The sequence below is a fragment of the Chrysemys picta genome, chromosome 6, assembly GCF_011386835.1.
Source record: "Chrysemys picta bellii isolate R12L10 chromosome 6, ASM1138683v2, whole genome shotgun sequence".
Lineage (NCBI taxonomy): Eukaryota > Metazoa > Chordata > Testudines > Emydidae > Chrysemys > Chrysemys picta.
In genome coordinates, this window is record NC_088796.1 from 110,611,078 (window position 1) to 110,630,800 (window position 19,723).

At 39.6% G+C, this 19,723-nt stretch overlaps 1 protein-coding gene across 4 annotated transcripts in view; it reads right to left on the reverse strand.

Moving 5' to 3' along the window:
- Positions 1–4,275: 4,275 nt before the first annotated feature.
- The window catches only part of UHRF2 (ubiquitin like with PHD and ring finger domains 2), a 172,753-nt gene continuing 157,305 nt past the window's right edge, over positions 4,276–19,723 (reverse strand). For 2 of the 4 annotated variants that reach the window (XM_065550542.1, XM_065550544.1), the window contains exons 11-16: positions 19,234–19,396; positions 18,426–18,563; positions 17,402–17,525; positions 16,763–16,926; positions 8,382–8,480; positions 4,276–5,356 (exon numbers count right to left, since the gene is read on the reverse strand). In XM_065550542.1, the coding sequence (XP_065406614.1) occupies positions 5,210–5,356; positions 8,382–8,480; positions 16,763–16,926; positions 17,402–17,525; positions 18,426–18,563; positions 19,234–19,396 (835 nt within the window). In that variant the 3' untranslated portion in view covers positions 4,276–5,209. Of the gene's footprint in view, positions 5,357–8,381; positions 8,481–16,762; positions 16,927–17,401; positions 17,526–17,654; positions 17,855–18,425; positions 18,564–19,233; positions 19,397–19,723 lie in introns of all 4 variants that reach the window. The other 2 variants (XR_010588899.1, XM_065550543.1) reach the window with 2 other exon arrangements.

Consider the following 19,723-nt stretch of genomic DNA (forward strand, 5'->3'; position numbering starts at 1 on the left):
GCTTCCTGCCTCCACACAGTTCCTTAAGCCAATACTTTCCTCACAAAGAATTAAGTGCACATGGTGGCAGTGAAAGGAAGGTATTGCTTAGCTAAGACAGAAGCAGGGACCCTTTTCTCCCTTCCCCTCCCCTCCTCTGAGTGCCTCCCTTACCTTCCAACCAAAAGCAGTGCACTGTGCCTGCCATAAAAGGTGTGCAATGCTTTCACTTTGCAAATCTCATCAACTTCTGCAGAAGAGAAGAATCATGGCTTCTCTGGCAGCTTAGCAGCAGAAGAAGGTGAAGTGGAAGAGAGCTGAAACAGAAGATCTGGATGTTGGATTCACAGAAAGAATGGATGTATCACACCAGCCCCAGAAATCTGTGGGATCAAGGGAAAGGTTTATAGATGCCTGAGTAAGACACAGTAGAGGAAATTGGAATATTGAATGTTGGGAAGATGTAGAGACTATTTGAAGAGCCCCGCTGAGGGCAAGGAAGAGAAACCTCTTTTTGTCAGCAGAAGGGGTGACCTGCAAACCACAGGAAATGTTCAGCTTTCCTAGGTATTTGGGTACTATTGAGTACTGAATTGTAATTATGGATCCTTAATCTATCTAGATTCTTATGAAAACAGCTTACCCATATTTCTTCAAGTAGTATAGCTATTGGTGCTCCACGGCTGGTGCCCATGCAACCCTTCTTGCCTTTGATGGGAGATTTTTCAGTAGCAATGCCCGTTCGGCCCAGACAGCCACCACCATCTTAGGCTGTACAGCCAACTGCATCTTTTCTGAATTGATTTACTAAAGGTGATCCTCAATATCAAAGATGCATTAGTAGTACCATTCCATTACTTCTGCAAGAATTGGATTGCTGTGTTATAATTTGGAAAACACCATAAGTTATATCTTTGATATATTAACATCTTGTCAGGCAAAAGTTAAAATTTAGTTAACAGCTAAGACAGAAACCACAAAACAAGCAGGAATGCTTCAGTAGCATTTGGTAGCAAGGACACCTACACCTGTAAACAATTGATAAGCTTATATGGTCAATGCCCGCCCAGTAACTCAGCTCTTAGAACAGAATAAACCCTCCCTTCACAGCCCACCGGTTATCTGTAAGCACTCATCCCTACCCCCCACCCTGCCTCCTTCCCCCGCAAGGTAGTCACAGACAGGGCCGGCTCCAGCGTTTTTACCACCCCATGCGGTGGAACAAAACAAAACAAAAAAAAGCCGCGATCGGCGGCAGCTCTACCGCCGCCGCTTCATTATTCTTCGGTGGCAATTCGGCAGCAGGTCTTTCCCTCCGAGAAGGGCCGAGAGACCCGCCGCTGAAGAGCCGGATGTACCGCCCCTCTCCGTTGGCCACCCCAAGAACCTGCTTGCTGTGCTGGTGCTTGGAGCCGGCCCTGGTCACAGATGTTTGATGCAATTAGGATGACCTCTATATCTACATACTGTTCTTATTTTTATCTTTGTTCAGGGTTCTCTCTTAACTTGTAACAGTGTCTGTCTCTGTATGTACAGATAAATGAAAATGAATTTATAAGAGAATGTATATAACTGGCCACTGTGGCACCATATTTTTGAAGCTGCTTGTCAGTCTTCCTGGTACCGTGAATAAACCCCTTTCAGTATTGTCTGTGCTTGCCAGATTCTTGGGGAAAAGAATCTTTTTGCCTAACAATCTAACTGAATATACCTCTAACAACAACCAGTAAAGAGGTTTAAGCCTTCCTAATAGTGCCTCTAAATGATAATGGAGCTTACTTACGTTGCAAAGTTCAGGACAGAGACTTTTGCCAAGTGTCCGCACATTGCTTAGCAAAGTAGTACTGAAAACTCCAACTGTTACTGGAATATAAGCGAACAGTTGTATGGGAACCTTCAGTTGCACCTGAACAGTGTTTCTACAAGAGGCACATAACTCTAAAAGCTCTGGCTGTTGCACTAACCTTGCAGGGGTTATTTTGGTGTTGCCAGTTGAAATAGAAAGAATATATTGTCATAAACGTGAGTAAATTCAGTTCAGGTTTTATTGCCAATAAGGAGTATGTGTTGCTAAAACTAAGTGTGGCACATTAAGAAATTCCTATTAAGTAGTCAAACAGTTTCTGCATTTATTAAATCCAGAGACACCAAAATCAGTCTAGCAGGTGCCTCTGTGCTGATAGCCTGAGACCTTAGAAGTGGGTGTCTGAAAATTCTAACTCTTAATTCCAAAGTTATTAGCTGTAAAAGCCACTTGGGGCACCAAAATGAAATCATGTTTAATTATTATAAAAAGCACATGAAATACCACTGCACATTGGCCTGTAAATATGGTTGAAAGCAAACTCCAGCTCTAGAGGGCCTTGTTCAGTTGTTGCACTGCCCTTCTTGAAGAGGCCTTGTCACGTTGAGTTTCTTCCCATCAAGTGGGCTTTGTTCTGTCCAGTACGGATACAAGATATGGTTGTTCTTGGTGTGATTTCCTCCCAAATCCAATCGTATAAAAACATTAGAAATGTATCATGTTAACCATTTTAGTGGTAGGTTCTTCTCCTGCTAACTGCTAGTGCCCAAACTAATTAAACTGCAGAACTTCCTAGGCCTGGCTTTGTAAGTCATGCACTCCCTTAAGCCAGCCACTACACCGAACTGATGATAATGGGAGAAGTGCTAGTGAAACCCCATACTATTCTGAATTAGGAAAATAAATGTTAAATTGAAACTTAAGAACTGCTTTTTGCATAGTTAGGCACTCCAATTATTTATAAAACTGGATTCTGTGCGGTTCTTATTTGAAATCACTGGCATTTGCACACAAACAGTTTAAGCCTAACTTGGAACATATTATTAAGTGCTTTGGTACAATGCACAATTTCAGATTGTTTTAAATTTAATTTCACTTCAGATTTGAAGAAGTATTGTTCACCTTATTCATTCATCTAAATTTGAGACACAATATGAACTTTCAGGAAAAGCTTTAGGAACAATGGTAACAAGCTACAGTTAAACAGTCAGACTATTACTGAAGATTTCTCTTTCTCCATTGAAAAGTTTTATGGCATTGAGAAGATTTTAATATTAAAATGGCATATTTATTACTCAGTCTCTGAGTACGTTAGTCTCTGAATCTCTGTTATGACTGTCAAATGAGTGTTAATTGCTACTAATTATCAGACAGGTAAGGCTATCACAAAAGGTACCATAAAGACTTTACAGGACCTATATTTCACTTGGAAATAGTGCAGAATTGAGTGCGTGCATCTTGCACATGTCATGTTATTGTAGACTGCTTCACTATAGGGGGCATGCTGTCTACAATGAAAATATATTACTAATCAGTGAAGGTTTTAACCAGAAGAATAGTTAGGCTACCATTTTCAAAAGAACCTAAAGAAACTCAGTCAATATCAAAGGAATTTGGGCATCTGTCTAAGGTTCTTTTGAAAGTCTGAGCCTCAATGTTCACAGGTCTGTTTGAAGGATGACGTTGGAACCAATTTCATTCTATGTTAAGTACAGGAAAAAGTCAAAGGGAGAATTATCCTATTTCCTCAAATTTTTGCTCAACAGAAGCCTTTTGGGCAGGGAGAGTGGGTTGGGATATCTAACAGTGGTGGCTGTACATTTTGCATTAGTAAACTTGCAGTGGAAATTCTATCTCCTGGAATGAAAGAGAAATGTTACTTACTAGACAGACGTATAAAAGGTCATAAAATTAATAAAAGGTCAAACATATTACTACTTTCCTGCTGAATGGGTTAAAAGTAATGCTATTCCAAGCTTATCAGATACCTATACCAGGACTAATAATAGAAGGGTTAGGTGATTTGTTTCTCCTCCACTTTTCATAAGACAAACTGAGTAGTCTCTCACATTTAGATTTCTTCTGTTGTGACTCTGGAAAGCAAACATGTTAAACGACTGAACTCATTGTTGCCAAGATATAAAAAGAAGACCCCAATCAAAGTAGGGTTTGGGTTTATTTTAAATCCTTGGTCTGAAACGTATCTCTAAGAGTGAAAACTTCCCACTAGCGCAAACCTTAGATTACATTTTGAGACCATTAGATATCTGTTAAACCTACCAACAATGGATTAAGTTCTTCTGTCCTTAAAGCAGACTGTGACTATTCATTTGTCCTCGTTACCAACATCTGAAATGCAAGTTCATATAATACCCCGTTTTAAGTATAAAAAGCCCACCTCAAGAAAACATTTACTACAAAAAAGTACTTGTTTGTTAAATATGATTTAGGCTACATGGTTGTTACAATACAAAGCAACAATAATTAGCAACTTTTTCTGAATCATAAAATATTTAATGTATATTTTGGGGGAATATACTGTATATAAAATTTCAGATCACAATATGAAGCGATTTGAACTGTCTCCAAGCTAGCACTGCCTTCAATGCTGAGTAGATGTATTGCCACTGATACAAGTCCTACTAAAAGCATACAGTTTTAACTAATACAAAAGTGGCTTGTTTCATATGAATTCTTTTTTTTTTACACAACTAGAGTGTCTTGAATACCCTCCTTAAGTGCAAAAAACACAGATCACTTTACACTAATGTAGCAACAATGCATTCATATTGTTCTCATTAGTAGTCAACTTGCATAAGATACAAGAAAAAGCACAATGAAGCTCACAAAAATAGACTAAAAATCAGCCTGTTCTTGCAAAAAAAGAAAAAAAAAAGAAAAAAATGCAGCATAATGGGGAAAAAAAGAAAAAAGGATTATGCACACCACAGAATTTTTTGTTCTTTAATCAAACTGGTTTAAGTGCTGCTTTTTTTTTTTTGTTTTGTTTTGTAAATCAAACTGCCTGGACCAGGCACAACTAATATTCAGGAGGCAGTGTGTAGCTAAAACTTCACTGAACTTCTTTTAATCCCCACAAATTATCTTCCTCTGTCCTGAGGTAGTTACAAAAACCCAACATAATTTAAGCATCAGCTACAGTTGACCAGTCAGAGCTGAGGCTTTTGTTTTTCTGTTTTAAAAACTAGTTGTCAACTGGCAAAGACTACCTTTGATGGTGAAAGACAGCTGAGAATTTGAGTTCTCACTACACAAAAGAGATGGCTGTAGGGGGAAGAGAGCTGCTTCAGAATGTGACAATATGTTGAGTCCCATCAAGTTGGCTGGTCCACTGTTGAATTTCCCATGTTTATTCTCCTTTATTGTCTATAGTCACTGGGAGAAGTCAGGTAGGAGCTGAACATATCATCGTCCTTTGCTGTACCCAGGGAAGAACTGGTCAAGTAGTGTCTGCAGTATCTTGTTGGGAACCATGGTGTAGCCCTTCCCAAGGTCATAGCGGCAGGCAGGGCAGGTGAAGACTTCAGCTCGGAAGGAGCGCTGTAAACAGCTCTAAGACAAGCAAGGAAAGAAAATTACAGTTTTTCTTTGTGCTGAACAACTAGCTAAGCAACTACTAGGGAGCAAACATAGCGCTCAGCATAGCTAGAACTGTTACTAAGCTGTTACTAAGTCTTCTGATACACATTCTTGCTGTTATACAGAGGAAGACAACAAAGAACTCTGTTCTTGGCTACATTACAAGCAGTAAGTTTGGCATGAATGAAAGTACAGGTCACCAGAGAAGGACTCCACTTCCCCCCGCCTCTCTGCGGGTAGGAGAGCTCCGTCTGCAGATTCTTTTTAGCATTCCTGCTAAACTTCTCAAACATCCCAGCCATTCATTTCAAGCTATGACTCTGAATACGCAGTTGTAGCTTATATCTAAACTTTTATGAACTTGCTAGGGCTTTGCAAATTCTTCCCTAATTCTTCCTTTCTTATTTTTTTTATTTAAATACTTTTTTTAAAACTTATTTTTATTAAGCTTACTATGCACACGCTAAATAAATAAATAAAGTGTACTAATTGTATACAAGACAAAAAATCCAGGGCAAATATCTAATGGAGTAAGTACTAAACAAAACAAAAAACATGCAGTCCACATCTACTCCATCTTTATGAAAGATCCCAATATTCAATCCTCAAGGGGGATATGTAGAATAATCATACACATGGTATTCCACAAAATCTATACCAAACATTTACAAATAAATATCCTATTCCCCTTTCTGTTGTCCCCAGGTCTCCAAGTGACCCCTTTTTGTCCTTCCCTAGGCATGTGGGTGGAGAAGGCAGAGCAGAATCTCATGGAACAGAGCCAGCCTCTGGGAGCAGCAGGGGCAAGGAGAATCTCAGCTCCTGGGCAGCAGTTATAGCAGCAGACTGTTCTTTACAATTGAACTCTGGACACTGTTTTCTTCCCTCATGGTCATTCTGTTGCCACCCTCATTATCCTTGTCCTTTGGGATCCTCACCATCTATCCAGCCTTCTTCATTCCCTTCCTCTCTTTCCTTTATTTTTTCCACTCCCTTACTTCTGTTTATTCACCCCATCATGATAGTCCTGGCCAACGTTCCCTCTAATTTTTTACGTCCCTGTGCGGAATGAATTTTGTTATGTGCACCAATATGGAGGTGATGTGTGGTGGGGGTGGGGCCAATGGGTTTGGAGTGTGGGCGGGGGCTCAGGGCTGGGGTGGCAGGGAGTGAGGGCTTTGGCTAGGGGTGCGAGCTCTAGGGTGGAGCCGGGGATGAGGAGATTGGGGTGCGGGAGGGGGCTCAGGGCTCGGGAAGAGAGCTGGGGGGTGAGGGCTCTGGCTGAGGGTGCAGGCTGCCCCGGGGGCTGCAGCAGGGAGAGAGGACTCCCCCCAACCCTCTCTCGCTGCCGCAGCTCGGGGCCAGGGGAGAGGCACTTCTCCTGGGCCACGGCAGCTCCGGCAGATCTGGGCTGGACTGGGGAGGTGCGCCTCTCTCCAGCCATGGCAGCTCCGGCTAGGCTCTGGCTGCACTGGGTTGGGGGAGGGGTGCCTCTCCCTGTCTTGATAGCCTGCTGCTCTTAGGAAGACACTGTGCCTTACCCTAAGTGTCTGTACAGCATCTGGAACAATGGAATCTATTTTTTGTTCAGGATCTCTCGGTGCTAGCATATCATAAATAATAATAAATAAGTGATCTGTGTTGTATAAGGTGCTAACACTAGTCTTAAAAATTAAACTGAGTAAATTTTGTACTTGGAAGATATAATGATCCAAGTACAGTTAAACCAAATTCTTGTTCTTCTACAGAGCTAGTAAATCAATAACCTATCTCTCCAATGCAATGGCAGAGCTATTCTCAGGCATGCACATCCCTTGAACTGTGACCACATACCTAACATGTAAAAACATATTGGCAGAGAAAACGCATGCAACAGAGATAACTGATATAACAGAAGCAGATGTGACATGTACAATGCAGTGTATGTGTCTATAGATACATCTCTATACACAAATTCTCTCTCTCTCTCTCTGTATATGCAAAGTCTTTACTGATTCTAGTAAACATTGGATTCCATAAACTGTCTGGTATCCAAGTCTTCAAGTCTGAAAATATGAAGGTTATGTATATGAAGTCTTATGGCAATAAACTGAAGCAGCTCAATCTATTTAGCTTAACAAAGGGAAGGTTAAGGACTTGACTTGATTACAGTCTATAAGCCCTACTTGATAAATGGGCTCTTCAATCTAGCAGAGAAAGATATAACACGATCCAATGACTGGAAGTTGAAGCTAGACAAATTCAGACTGGAAATAAGATGTACATTTTTAACACTGAGGTGATTAACTGTTGGAACAATTTAACAAGGGTCGTGGTGGATTCTCTGTCACCAGCAAATTTTAATCAAGATTGGATTTTTTTCTAAAAGATATGCTCTAGTGTAGGAATTATTTTGGGGAAATTCTATGGCCCGTGTTATACAGGAGGCCAGACTAGATTATCACAATGATTCCTTCTGGCGTTGAAATCTACAAATTTAATATAATTTCCCAATGGGTGCCCATCAAATAGTGTTAAGACACCATAACTTACTCAGGTAATGAACCAATATAATTTGTATTGTGTTGTTTTATCTAATAATTTATTGTAGAATTTGATATGCTGTGTTCTTTCCTAAATAGATGAAATTAGGTCTGTCTTATTGTGCCAAAGTCTAGCTATTGGACCAAGTTAGTCCCTAGTGTAATTTCACTGATTTCAAGGAGCAACACTAAAGGAAGTTTGACACGTCAGTTTAAAAACAAACAAACAAACAAACAAACAAACAACCACCACCACCTAATGCATTTCCATTTTTAAAAAATATATAAAATGGAAGAAAATACGGATTACTCATTTAAAATAAACCATAATCACACCAAATTGGGAGCAAACTTATTGCATTCCCTGGTCAGAATGCTTGGTATAATTATTGTCTTGCTAAAATATAGATTGGCTCAGTTGACTGGTGCCTCAATGCCAGAAACTCAATCCAGAGCAGGACAGAGTTTGTACTTACTTTACAGACGTTATGGAGGCACTCTGTTGTCACTGGCTGGTAAACCAGCTCCTGGCAGCAGACACACATAAAGGATTGTTCCAGTTTCTTCAGAAAATTCTAGTGTAGGGCAAAGGAAAGAAAAAATGGGATGAGAACGTTCTACTAACGGCACATCCATGAACATGGCAAACACATAAGAACGAATAATAGCCTTGTGCGGATTGTCTAAAAATTACTGTAGCTAATGCAGTTTTTAACAAGGGCAAATCATTTGCCCAACTACTGTAGTAATCACGCCTACTTAAAATATGTACAAATTTAAACCTGGTGAGTCAAATTTTGCTTTCATTTACACAGCTGTAAATCCAGAGTAACTGAGAACAGAATTGGGGCCCATAAGTGTTTGGAAAAAGCACAAAGATCAGCCCATTCTCATATGACAGCTTCTACGTTCATCCATATTTTATATAAATGTTATTCTTTTCCTAAGCCTTGGGCTCTAAGCAGGCCAGGAGTTCCCGAGTTAGTGCTGATTAATAATTTTGCACAAGTGCCAAGACACTACACTTCTCCAAATAGGATTACATGACAGCTTGATTTTGTAGGTAAGCATAGTTAGCTTGTTTATATTCTAGCTTCCTTTTTTCATACCAGACAGTCTGAATTGCACATTTCTCCCAAAAAGCCCACTGGTATTGCTCCTACGCCTGCAGAAATATTGTGTGTCTAATATAGCCATGCACTCACCTTGTGCCAATGTTATCTATTTCTATATTCTGCTCACCTCATGCTTGCATGACTGAACTGTTATTTACTGTTTCTTCTTAGATTGTAAACTTCTTATGGAAGAACAATGCTAAGCACATTAATAATAAATAATAAACACTGAACTTGTTATACCTTTGTTTTTTCAATTGGCTTTAAATTCGTTATTTTGGATATTTGGTTGGGTTAAGTCTTCCTCAACCCTTCATACCCATGACAAATACAACTTGACGGAGTGGCCAGGAAGCTGGTCCACGGCCATGCTAAATTTCCTGCTTCTCCAAATCCTCCTGGGAATCCAGAGAACCAAGGTTATGAAAAAGTACTAGTTCCACATTAATGTTTGTTAAAACAGTAAGACCTAGCGATTCTCAGCAGGGGTCAGGAAACATGGGAAGTTATGTACCTGTATTAAGTGATCATTCTTCCCTTTTGAAGCTCCCTTTGTCACAGACGTGCAGTATTCTAGCAAAGTGATCTCCACTTCTGTACACAGAGGGGAGCAAAGCACCTAACCCTTTCCTGGAGCAAGCCACCTCTGCACCTGCTATTGTACTCACACAAGGATTGTGGCTAGTTTAATTACTTTCTTCTATGCTGTGAAAACAGATGAAAAGAACACTCTGCAAACGTAAATGTTCATCCTTACATCTCAGTCTTCCAAAGCAACCCATTGGGATGGGGCAAATTTGTATTGGGTATTTTAGAAGCACAGTAGACCTTATATGCAGATTCTAGCTCTGATTTGCTCAGGAGCTCCTCACTCCATATAGAAGTAAAACTGGAACTATGATTACACAAAATATAGACCTTTAAAATATTTTTTTAAAATATCAGAATTATTTGATTCAAACTGAGCCATATATACAGTACAAGTGAAAACAGTAGACATCAGTGTGCTTTAATGGTCAAGAGGTCCATTTTCAGTGCAGAGAGCTAGCTGCATTAACATTAGTGGGAGCTGTATGGAAATTTATATAGTATCAGGCAGTGTCAAAATTATAGGTAGGAATCTAGAGGAAAACTACTTCCCAGTAACTGGATTTCCCACAAGCTAGTATTTTCTATTGTTACACATACATGTCACTATACCCTTGTGTAATGTATAACTTTAGGAGTCAAACCTCTCCAGTCATTTAAAAAAAGTGAATACACATGCCTTGGAGGGAACACAGGAAAATGGCTCATAACTTTATCTCAGCTCCTGTATAGCTACTTGTCTAGCAGCAGTGTAGTGGAGAGGTATCTTCAGTGGAAAAACAGGGAACTACAGGTGCTTCTGCTTTCACAGAATTCATGTTAATAACACTGGTCTACAATTTTTGAGAAGTCGTCTGCTTCAGAGATAAAATGTGCTATTTATTATGTATTTTGATGTGCTGAATTCAAATATGACAATTAAAACAACTGATTGGCTACTGTTTCTAAGATATTTAAGTTTTTACATTTTATGTCTATGTATATTGTGTAGATAGTAGAGTTTTAATCATAAATTGTAAACCTAGGTCTTTTCATGTGTTTAAGGTTGGCTTTACATGATAATATTTCACCTGTCCTGTTTATGTAACACTTTAAAAATCAGCAAAAGGGTTATATAAATAAAATTTATTATGAAAGAAAAGGCAAAAACTATTATGTACATAGTTTAGTCCTATTCAGTGTCTACTCGGCACTTCTTGGCTTGTCTCTTGTACTCATTAAATGGAGCATCTCTTGTCACTGTCCAGCAATAGTCTGCAAGCATTGATGGACTCCATTTGCCCTAATAGCGTTTCTCCATTGTTGCAATGTCCCGGTGAAATCGCTTGCCGTGCTCGTCGCTCACTGCTCCGCAGTTCGGTGGAAAAAAATCTAGATGAGAGTACAAAAAATGTATCTTTAGTGACATGTTGCAACCAAGGCTTTTGTATGCCTTGAGGAGGTTTTCCACCAATAACCTGTAGTTGTCTGCCTTGTTGTTTCCAAGAAAATGTATTGCCACTAACTGGAAGGCTTTCCATGCCGTCTTTTCCTTGCCATGCAGTGCATGGTCAATTGCATCATCTCGAAGAAGTTCACGAATCTGAGGAGCAACAAAGACACCTTCCTTTATCTTAGCTTCACTTAACCTTGGAAATTTTCCACAGAGGTACTTGAAAGCTGCTTGTGTTTTGTTAATGGCCTTGACAAAGTTCTTCATCAGACCCAGCTTGATGTGTAAGGTGGTAACAAAATCTTCCTTGATTCAACAAGTGGTGGATGCTGAACACTTTTCCTCCCAGGCTCCAATGTCGGAGTGGCCAATCTTTCTTGATGTAGTGGGAATCTCTTGCACGACTATCCCATTCGCAGAGACAACAGCAGTACTTTGTGTATCCAGTCTGCAGACCAAGCAAGAGAGCAACAACCTTCAAATCACCACAAAGCTGCCACTGATGTTGGTCATAGTTTATGCACCTCAAAAGTTGTTTCATGTTGTCATAGGTTTCCTTCATATGGACTGCATGACCAACTGGAATTGATGGCAAAACATTGCCAGTATGCAGTAAAACAGCTTTAAGACTCGTCTTCGATGAATCAATGAACAGTCTCCACTCATCTGGATCGTGAACGATGTTGAGGGCTGCCATCACACCATCGACGTTGTTGCAGGCTACAAGATCACCTTCCATGAAGAAGAATGAGACAAGATCCTTTTGACGGTCACGGAACATGGAAACCCTAACATCACCTGCCAGGAGATTCCACTGCTGTAGTCTGGAGCCCAACAGCTCTGCCTTACTCTTGGGTAGTTCCAAATCCCTGACAAGGTCATTCAGTTCACTTTGTGTTATGAGGTGTGGTTCAGAGGAGGAGGATGGGAGAAAATGTGGGTCCTGTGACATTGATGGTTCAAGGACCAGAAGTTTCATCCTCTTCCTCGTCTGACTCAAGTGAGAATGATTCTGGTGCATCATGAACCGGCAGTCCTTCTCCGTGGGGTACTGGGCGTATAGCTGATGGAACGTTTGGATAATGCACAGTCCACTTTTTCTTCTTTGACACACCTTTCCCAACTGGAGGCACCATGCAGAAGTAACAATTGCTGGTATGATCTGTTGGCTCTCTCCAAATCATTGGCACTGCAAGAGGCATAGATTTCCTTTTCCTGTTCAACCACTGGCGAAGATTTGTTGCACAAGTGTTGCAGCATATGTGTGGGGCCCACCTCTTGTCCTGATCTCCAATTTTGCAGCCAAAATAAAGGCGATAGGCTTTCTTAACCATAGTGGTTATACTGCGCTTTTGTGATGCAAAAGTCACTTCACCACAAACACAGCAGAAGTTATCTGCACTGTTCACACAAGTCCGAGGCATCTCTGCTCACTTTAGCTAAACAGAAATGTGTCCCTTTGCAAAAAACTTGGAAATGGCAGAGATGCTAAATGACTTCTTTGTTTCGGTCTTCACCGAGAAGTCTGAAGGAATGCCTAACATAGTGAATGCTAATGGGAAGGGGGTAGGTTTAGCAGATAAAATAAAAAAAGAACAAGTTAAAAATCACTTAGAAAAGTTAGATGCCTGCAAGTCACCAGGGCCTGATGAAATGCATCCTAGAATACTCAAGGAGCTAATAGAGGAGGTATCTGAGCCTCTAGCTATTATCTTTGGAAAATCATGGGAGACGGGAGAGATTCCAGAAGACTGGAAAAGGGCAAATATAGTGCCCATCTATAAAAAGGGAAATGAAAACAACCCAGGAAACTACAGACCAGTTAGTTTAACTTCTGTCCCAGGGAAGATAATGGAGCAAGTAATTAAGGAAATCATCTGCAAATACTTGGAAGGTGGTAAGGTGATAGGGAACAGCCAGCATGGATTTGTGAAGAACAAATCATGTCAAACCAATCTGATAGCTTTCTTTGATAGGATAACGAGCCTTGTGGATAAGGGTGAAGCTGTGGATGTGGTATACCTAGACTTTAGTAAGGCATTTGATACGGTCTCGCATGATATTCTTATCGATAAACTAGGCAAATACAATTAAATGGAGCTACTATAAGGTGGGTGCATAACTGGCTGGATAACCGTACTCAGAGGGTTGTTATTAATGGTTCCCAATCCTGCTGGAAAGGCATAACGAGTGGGGTGCCACAGGGGTCTGTTTTGGGACCGGTGCTGTTCAATATCTTCATCAACGACTTAGATATTGGCATAGAAAGTACGCTTATTAAGTTTGCGGATGATACCAAACTGGGAGGGATTGCAACTGCTTTGGAGGACAGGGTCACAATTCAAAATGATCTGGACAAATTGGAGAAATGGGCTGAGGTAAACAGGATGAAGTTTAACAAAGACAAATGCAAAGTGCTCCACCTAGGAAGGAAAAATCAGTTTCACACATACAGAATGGGAAGAGACTGTCTAGGAAGGAGTACGGCAGAAAGGGATCTAGGGGTTATAGTGGACCACAAGCTAAATATGAGTCAACAGTGTGATGCTGTTGCAAAAAAAGCAAACATGATTCTGGGATGTATTAACAGGTGTGTTGTGAGCAAGACACGAGAAGTCATTCTTCCGCTCTACTCTGCTCTGGTTAGGCCTCAGCTGGAGTATTGTGTCCAGTTCTGGGCACTTTAAAAAAGATGTGGAGAAATTGGAGCGGGTCCAGAGAAGAGCAACAAGAATGATTAAAGGTCTTGAGAACATGACCTATGAAGGAAGGCTGAAAGAATTGGGTTTGTTTAGTTTGGAAAAGAGAAGACTGAGAGGGGACATGATAGCAGTTTTCAGGTATTTAAAAGGGTTTCATAAGGAGGAGGGAGAAAACTTGTTCACCTTAGCCTCTAAGGATAGAACCAGAAGCAATGGGTTTAAACTGCAGCAAGGGAGGTCTAGGTTGGACATTAGGAAAAAGTTCCTAACTGTCAGGGTGGTTAAACACTGGAATAAATTGCCTAGGGAGGTTGTGGAATCTCCATCTCTGGAGATATTTAAGAGTAGGTTAGATAAATGTCTATCAGGGATGGTCTAGACAGTATTTGGTCCTGCCATGCAGGCAGGGGACTGGACTCGATGACCTCTCGAGGTCCCTTCCAGTCCTAGAATCTATGAATCTATGAAAATCAAGCACTGACAAATAAGAGAGCACGACTGTATGATTTCTAGAGCTGATATAGGCAATTTGTTCAGCAGAGTGATGTAAGCTTCGTTATGATTGTATCATCCATGACTTCTAGGAATAACATGATGCAATTCATATCATGTATGATGCAATACCAGCTTCAGATTGCATCATTCATTGTTTTGCCTAAAAAGCAAGTACTGTCCAAACCCAATCAGAGATTTATTCATAGATCCAGTCAAAGATGTATTTTAGTCATTTCTGGTTTAAATTGAGATCCCTTCCCTTTATAACTCACTTATCCTCCACCATTCCCAAATCAAGGGTCGTATATACTGACCCAATAGCATATCTTGAAAACTAGAGCCAATCATCAATTTTAAGCATCATTTTCGTTCTCAGTGACCCAGAATTAGTAAAGTTTGACTACATTTATTTCAGAAGCATTTTGGCTGTAGAGCAGTGTAATAAGTAAATTGGTCCCGCTACTTCCCAAATACACCTCTATCTCGATATAACGCTGTCCTCGGGAGTCAAAAAATCTTACCGCATTATAGGTGAAACCACGTTATATTGAACTTGCTTTGATACACGGGAGCACGCAGCCCCCTCTCCCCCCCCCCCCCCCCCCGGAGCGCTGCTTTCCCGCATTATATCCAAATTTGTGTTATATCAGGTCGCGTTATATCGGGATAGAGGTGTATTTGGGAAGTAGCGGGACCAATTTACTTATTACACTGCTCTACAGCCAAAATGCTTCTGAAATAAATGTAGTCAAACTTTACTAATTTGACTACATTTATTTTTTTGGTGTTCATTTTTAGGCATCCTATTTTCCTGCTTTGGATTTTTCTGAAGTCCCTTTTCTTTAGAGATTTGCTAGTGTTTTTTGTTCTCTCCTTTCCCTCAGTGTGTCTGGAAGGACCAGCTAGTTACAGGCTAATATAAGGAGTTTAGACTTTCCTGAAGAAGACAAATATAGATACTGTGGACTGATTGGTACCAAATACTGATCCAGGCATTTAACACAGTTGCTGATAGCTGGCTGTTGGAGCAATGGCTCTGCAAAGTGTTTGTGTACTCTATTAACATTAGGGGTTTTTTTCTCTCTAGGATCAATCTATAGACTACTACTATTTCTATATCAATCTACACATTCAAAGTGATCTACCTAATCAACTAATTACTACCCATACATTTTCTTTGTGTGTCTATTCCCATAAATATTGTCCTCTACTGGACATTACATCACCCATATCTACTCAGGTGTGCTCATGTTATCCTCTGATGACTACAGCTTGGAGAACAATAAGGAGGGCAAAGAGGGAGAGATATAGAAGAGGGAGGTGAGATGGAAAGAAAAAGGGAGGCTGGGATGGGGAAAAAGCAGAGGTAGAGGGGGAAAAAGAAAAAAAATAAGATGCAAAGAGTTATAAGGAGGAAAGGAGGGAGGAAGAGAAGAGAAACAAACAGAAAAGGGCAAAGGTGAATGAGAAGATGGGAAGAAACGACTACTGATGATATCAAACACACGTACCCATGGACTATCACCAGCTACTCATATACAGTAGTATTACAGCCAAACATGTAGGGCAAAGGTGGGCTTTTTTTTTTTTTTGGCATTTTTATTATTTAAAGAATTTGTAATTGGGAGGCAGAGAGATGCTCTGGGGAAGGCATAACATTTCTTAGTTTTTCATGACTTGATTTTTGACCTTCAGCTTTACTCTCTGTGCTTTGGTTTCTCAATCTGTAAATTGGGTAAAATAACTACCACCCAGAGTGTCATGAACATTAATGTTCACATACAGTATATTTTGGAGAGGGAGGTGGTTTTATTCTGCACTTACCCTTTTGAAGGGATATAAGATCTGTGGAATTTTTATGTTGGGGTTTTGTCTCTCCACCCTGGACTATCCCTTGTTGTTTCCTTAACATTTTATGTACTTATACTGTACACTGTGTTTTACATACATCCTTGCTGTCTTAGGGACTGATCTTGCTGCCCCATATCATGTGAATAGGGATTGCCCCCAACTAACAGCTGCAGGATTGGGCCCTTAAACAATCTTTATCCTGAGAGATAAAAACATACACTACCACAAATAATGTGTGTACTTTTTAAACTAACTTGGTATCTGAACCTTTGGATATGACTATCCACATCAGGCATTTCTCTTCCCAGCATTTCTCTATCATCTCCTTTTTGAGTTAGAACACAAAATTAAATTTCCTGTCAATTACTTTAAGTAAAGACAGTATTACTGAGAAGCATTATCTTTCTTCTTATGTCTTATTTCTCATGCCTGCATCACACAGAGGACATATATTCACAATGTAAAAGATGACAGAGATCGCAACTGTATTTGAGTTTTTGCGTAAAAATAAATAAATAAATAAATAAATAAATCTCCCCCTCCCACCCCCCATTAGCATTGGGTGTGTTTCAAGTATGAGACAAGAGTTAATAAAATCTCTCTTTCAAACTATGTAGGCTAAAATTCCCACTGACACAAAAATGCAGAATAATATAAGCAAGCTGCAAACATACTGGTCCTTCCTTAAGTGAAGCAAGCACTTCATCCCACAGTTTCTGGTTCAGACAGTCTTCTCTTATCAGCCACTGCTGTTGCTGGGTTAGCTGAAAAGCCTCTCCTTTCCCTCCATCTCCCATTCTCATGGTTTTGGATGTGTTTTTAGGCTCCTCTATACCTACTGAAAAATATTATCAGCAGACACAATAAGAGCAGAGTGTTAGTTTCAACTATTAAGAAGGGAACACAAAGCATCTACAAGTCTTAAACAGGAATCTTATTTGTGAAAAACTTTAATAATTTTTTCCTATTCAGCTTTATTCTGGACTGCAGCACAAGGCTACACATAAGACTGTTCATTTTTTTTCTTTCTGAAAAAATAGAAAAAGTGTTAGGAACGGAGAGAAAAATTATACAGTATTTTCTTTTCTCGTACAGTTTTATCCTTTCTCCCCGGCCCAGCACTGAACAGGATCCTATGAGGACCAACCTCTCCTTTACATTTAGTTGAACACTTGCTTCACTAACATTTTTTCTTATTTCACATTCTTATCCCAAATGGCTTCCTGTTTTCTTAGCAGTTTTCATATTCTTGACTTTAAATATATACAACTTGACAGAACTCTACCTAGTGTCAAAAAAATAAAAAGACATACCATTATCAATCGACCGTTTCTGGTTTCCATTGCTCTGTCTGGTTGGCTCCTGTTTCACAGTTTGCTTTTTAACCTTATCTTTCTTCTCTTTACTAGCCATGGCTTCCAGATAACCTTCTGGATACTAAACAGAAAAACAAAGATTTATTTTTTTAAAAGATAAAACAAAATCTGCTGGAATATGGGGATGTCCATTTCCAAAGAAAACTTCAACCACAAAACCTACACATTGAAATAATTTCAAAGGACTCACATAAGCAAGAAAATGAAGTTACATGTGTAACATCTATTTTTAGGGAATTGCAATTCAGTCATAAAATCTGATGAAGCTTGATGTAAAAGGGACCAATCCAGTGAAAGATATCCATGGCCTTCCAAACTCCACAAACCACAGAGTTAAAGCTGAAGATGCTGATTCTGTGACAAGGTAATCCATCCAAGGAAAAGGTTGGCCTGTTGAGAAAGGCAATACTGCCTTGAATCTTCCCAGCTCCAGAACAGGGAGTTGGCAAAGCTACTTGGGGGGTGGGGAAAAACTCATGTGAAATGAGTTTCCAGTTGCCCAGAGGTTCTGCAATCCTGAGAGATTGGCCTCTCTGTGGGAACTCCACAGTCATTGGGTACAAAGTTGGGAAAAATAACAGACACAGGGACATATTTTTTCAAAGTTATCAGGGGAGATGCATTTAAGGCTCCATTTAGCAACAATGAAACAACTCATATGAGTAGTATTCAAAATGAGAAATAGTTGTCCAACTGGGCTCTCAAATAGTGACAAACACATAAAAGCAAGGTAATTCAGTGTTCAGGCCCAAAGCTCCAGCCATAATTCTTCCTGCTTTGCCGAAATATTGTAATGTTTTCTAAACTGCTGGAAATCTTAAATATTTTGTGAGCTTACCACAATGAGTATGTGAAGAATGGGGATGGAATTTAACTGAGACTTTTTTACAATTAGAATTTAAGTTTTATTCAAATAAGTTGAGTCTAACGTTGAAACAAGTTTGTGAATTTAGATTCTAACCTGTACATTCAGACCCAATTTCTTTGACCGTTCTATTCCTTCTGAGGTCCAAGGCGCAGGTTCAACATCATCTCTTCTCAGAAGATAACGCCAAACTAAGAATCCACATTTTCCAATTTCTGGCCAATATTTCACCACCTAAATCACAATAGTTCCAGTACTAGTTTATGTATTTTCTCCAACAGCTTATAAAATTGTGTCATACTAGGTCCCCAAATCAAATTCAAGCAAATCTTGCCAGAAGTTGAATGTTCTCACTTCACTGGATTTTCATTGTTTTACCATAAACCATCAAACACACGTAAATAGTCATACTGTATATAGATCAAAGAGAACATAGAAGACTTGATTCATATTATATACACTACAGTTTTAAATCTTCTTTTCCCTCCACTGTCAAATGGTTATTTTGATAAATGTAGAACAGTAGGTTCAGTGATATACATTCTTATGCTAGATGCTAGGATTTTAAGAAGTGTGTGAAAGATTTTTTTGAGAGGCGTGGGGTTAAAAAAAAAAAAAAAATCAATGGATTCCCAGGGATCAGTTTGGTTCTGTCCATGTTTGTAAAAACAGCTTATCTACTTAGATTGATATATCCTTGTTACTATGTTCTACTACTGTTTTTTTGCTTTGAATACTTTAATTTCAAATAGTCTTCAATACAGAATGAGCTAAGCTACATAATCTTTACTAAGACACCATGTTCACTTTCTTCCAATGTAATAATAAAGGCTATCAAACATTAGAATCTGAACAGCATTTTCCTCTTAAAATGCAATGAAGTAGGTAGCAGAAAACTGTGTACCTTATAAATGCCATCATATCTATTGCCTTCCTCAGGGGCGTATTTGCTGATCCTTCGTCCTTTGGAACTGCGCACCACTCGAACTGGTTTACCAGCTCTCCAATTCTTAGACTCTGCTCCATTTTTATCATCCAATGGAGCATCACAGTTTAGGGCCAGTGCCCTAAAAACGTATTAAAAAGTCTTCATATAATATAATGCATCATAAAATATAATGCTCAACATAAATGTGACTAGGTCACGCTTTATTTGCCTTCCCAGATTATGCTTTCACCATCTAGCAGAGGGATAGATAACCAGATTTCTAGTAAAGTCCTCCCCAAGGAAGTGGACTGAGGCCAGAAGTGACCATAGGAGTTTTCTAGCATCCATATCAGTAACAGCTCTGCCATGCATGACAGGGGGAAAAAATGGAAACGTGGAATTTTGTTTTAAGTGTTCAAGTAGAAAACCTTAGGGATGCTAACAGGCAAAACATGATGGCATGCAA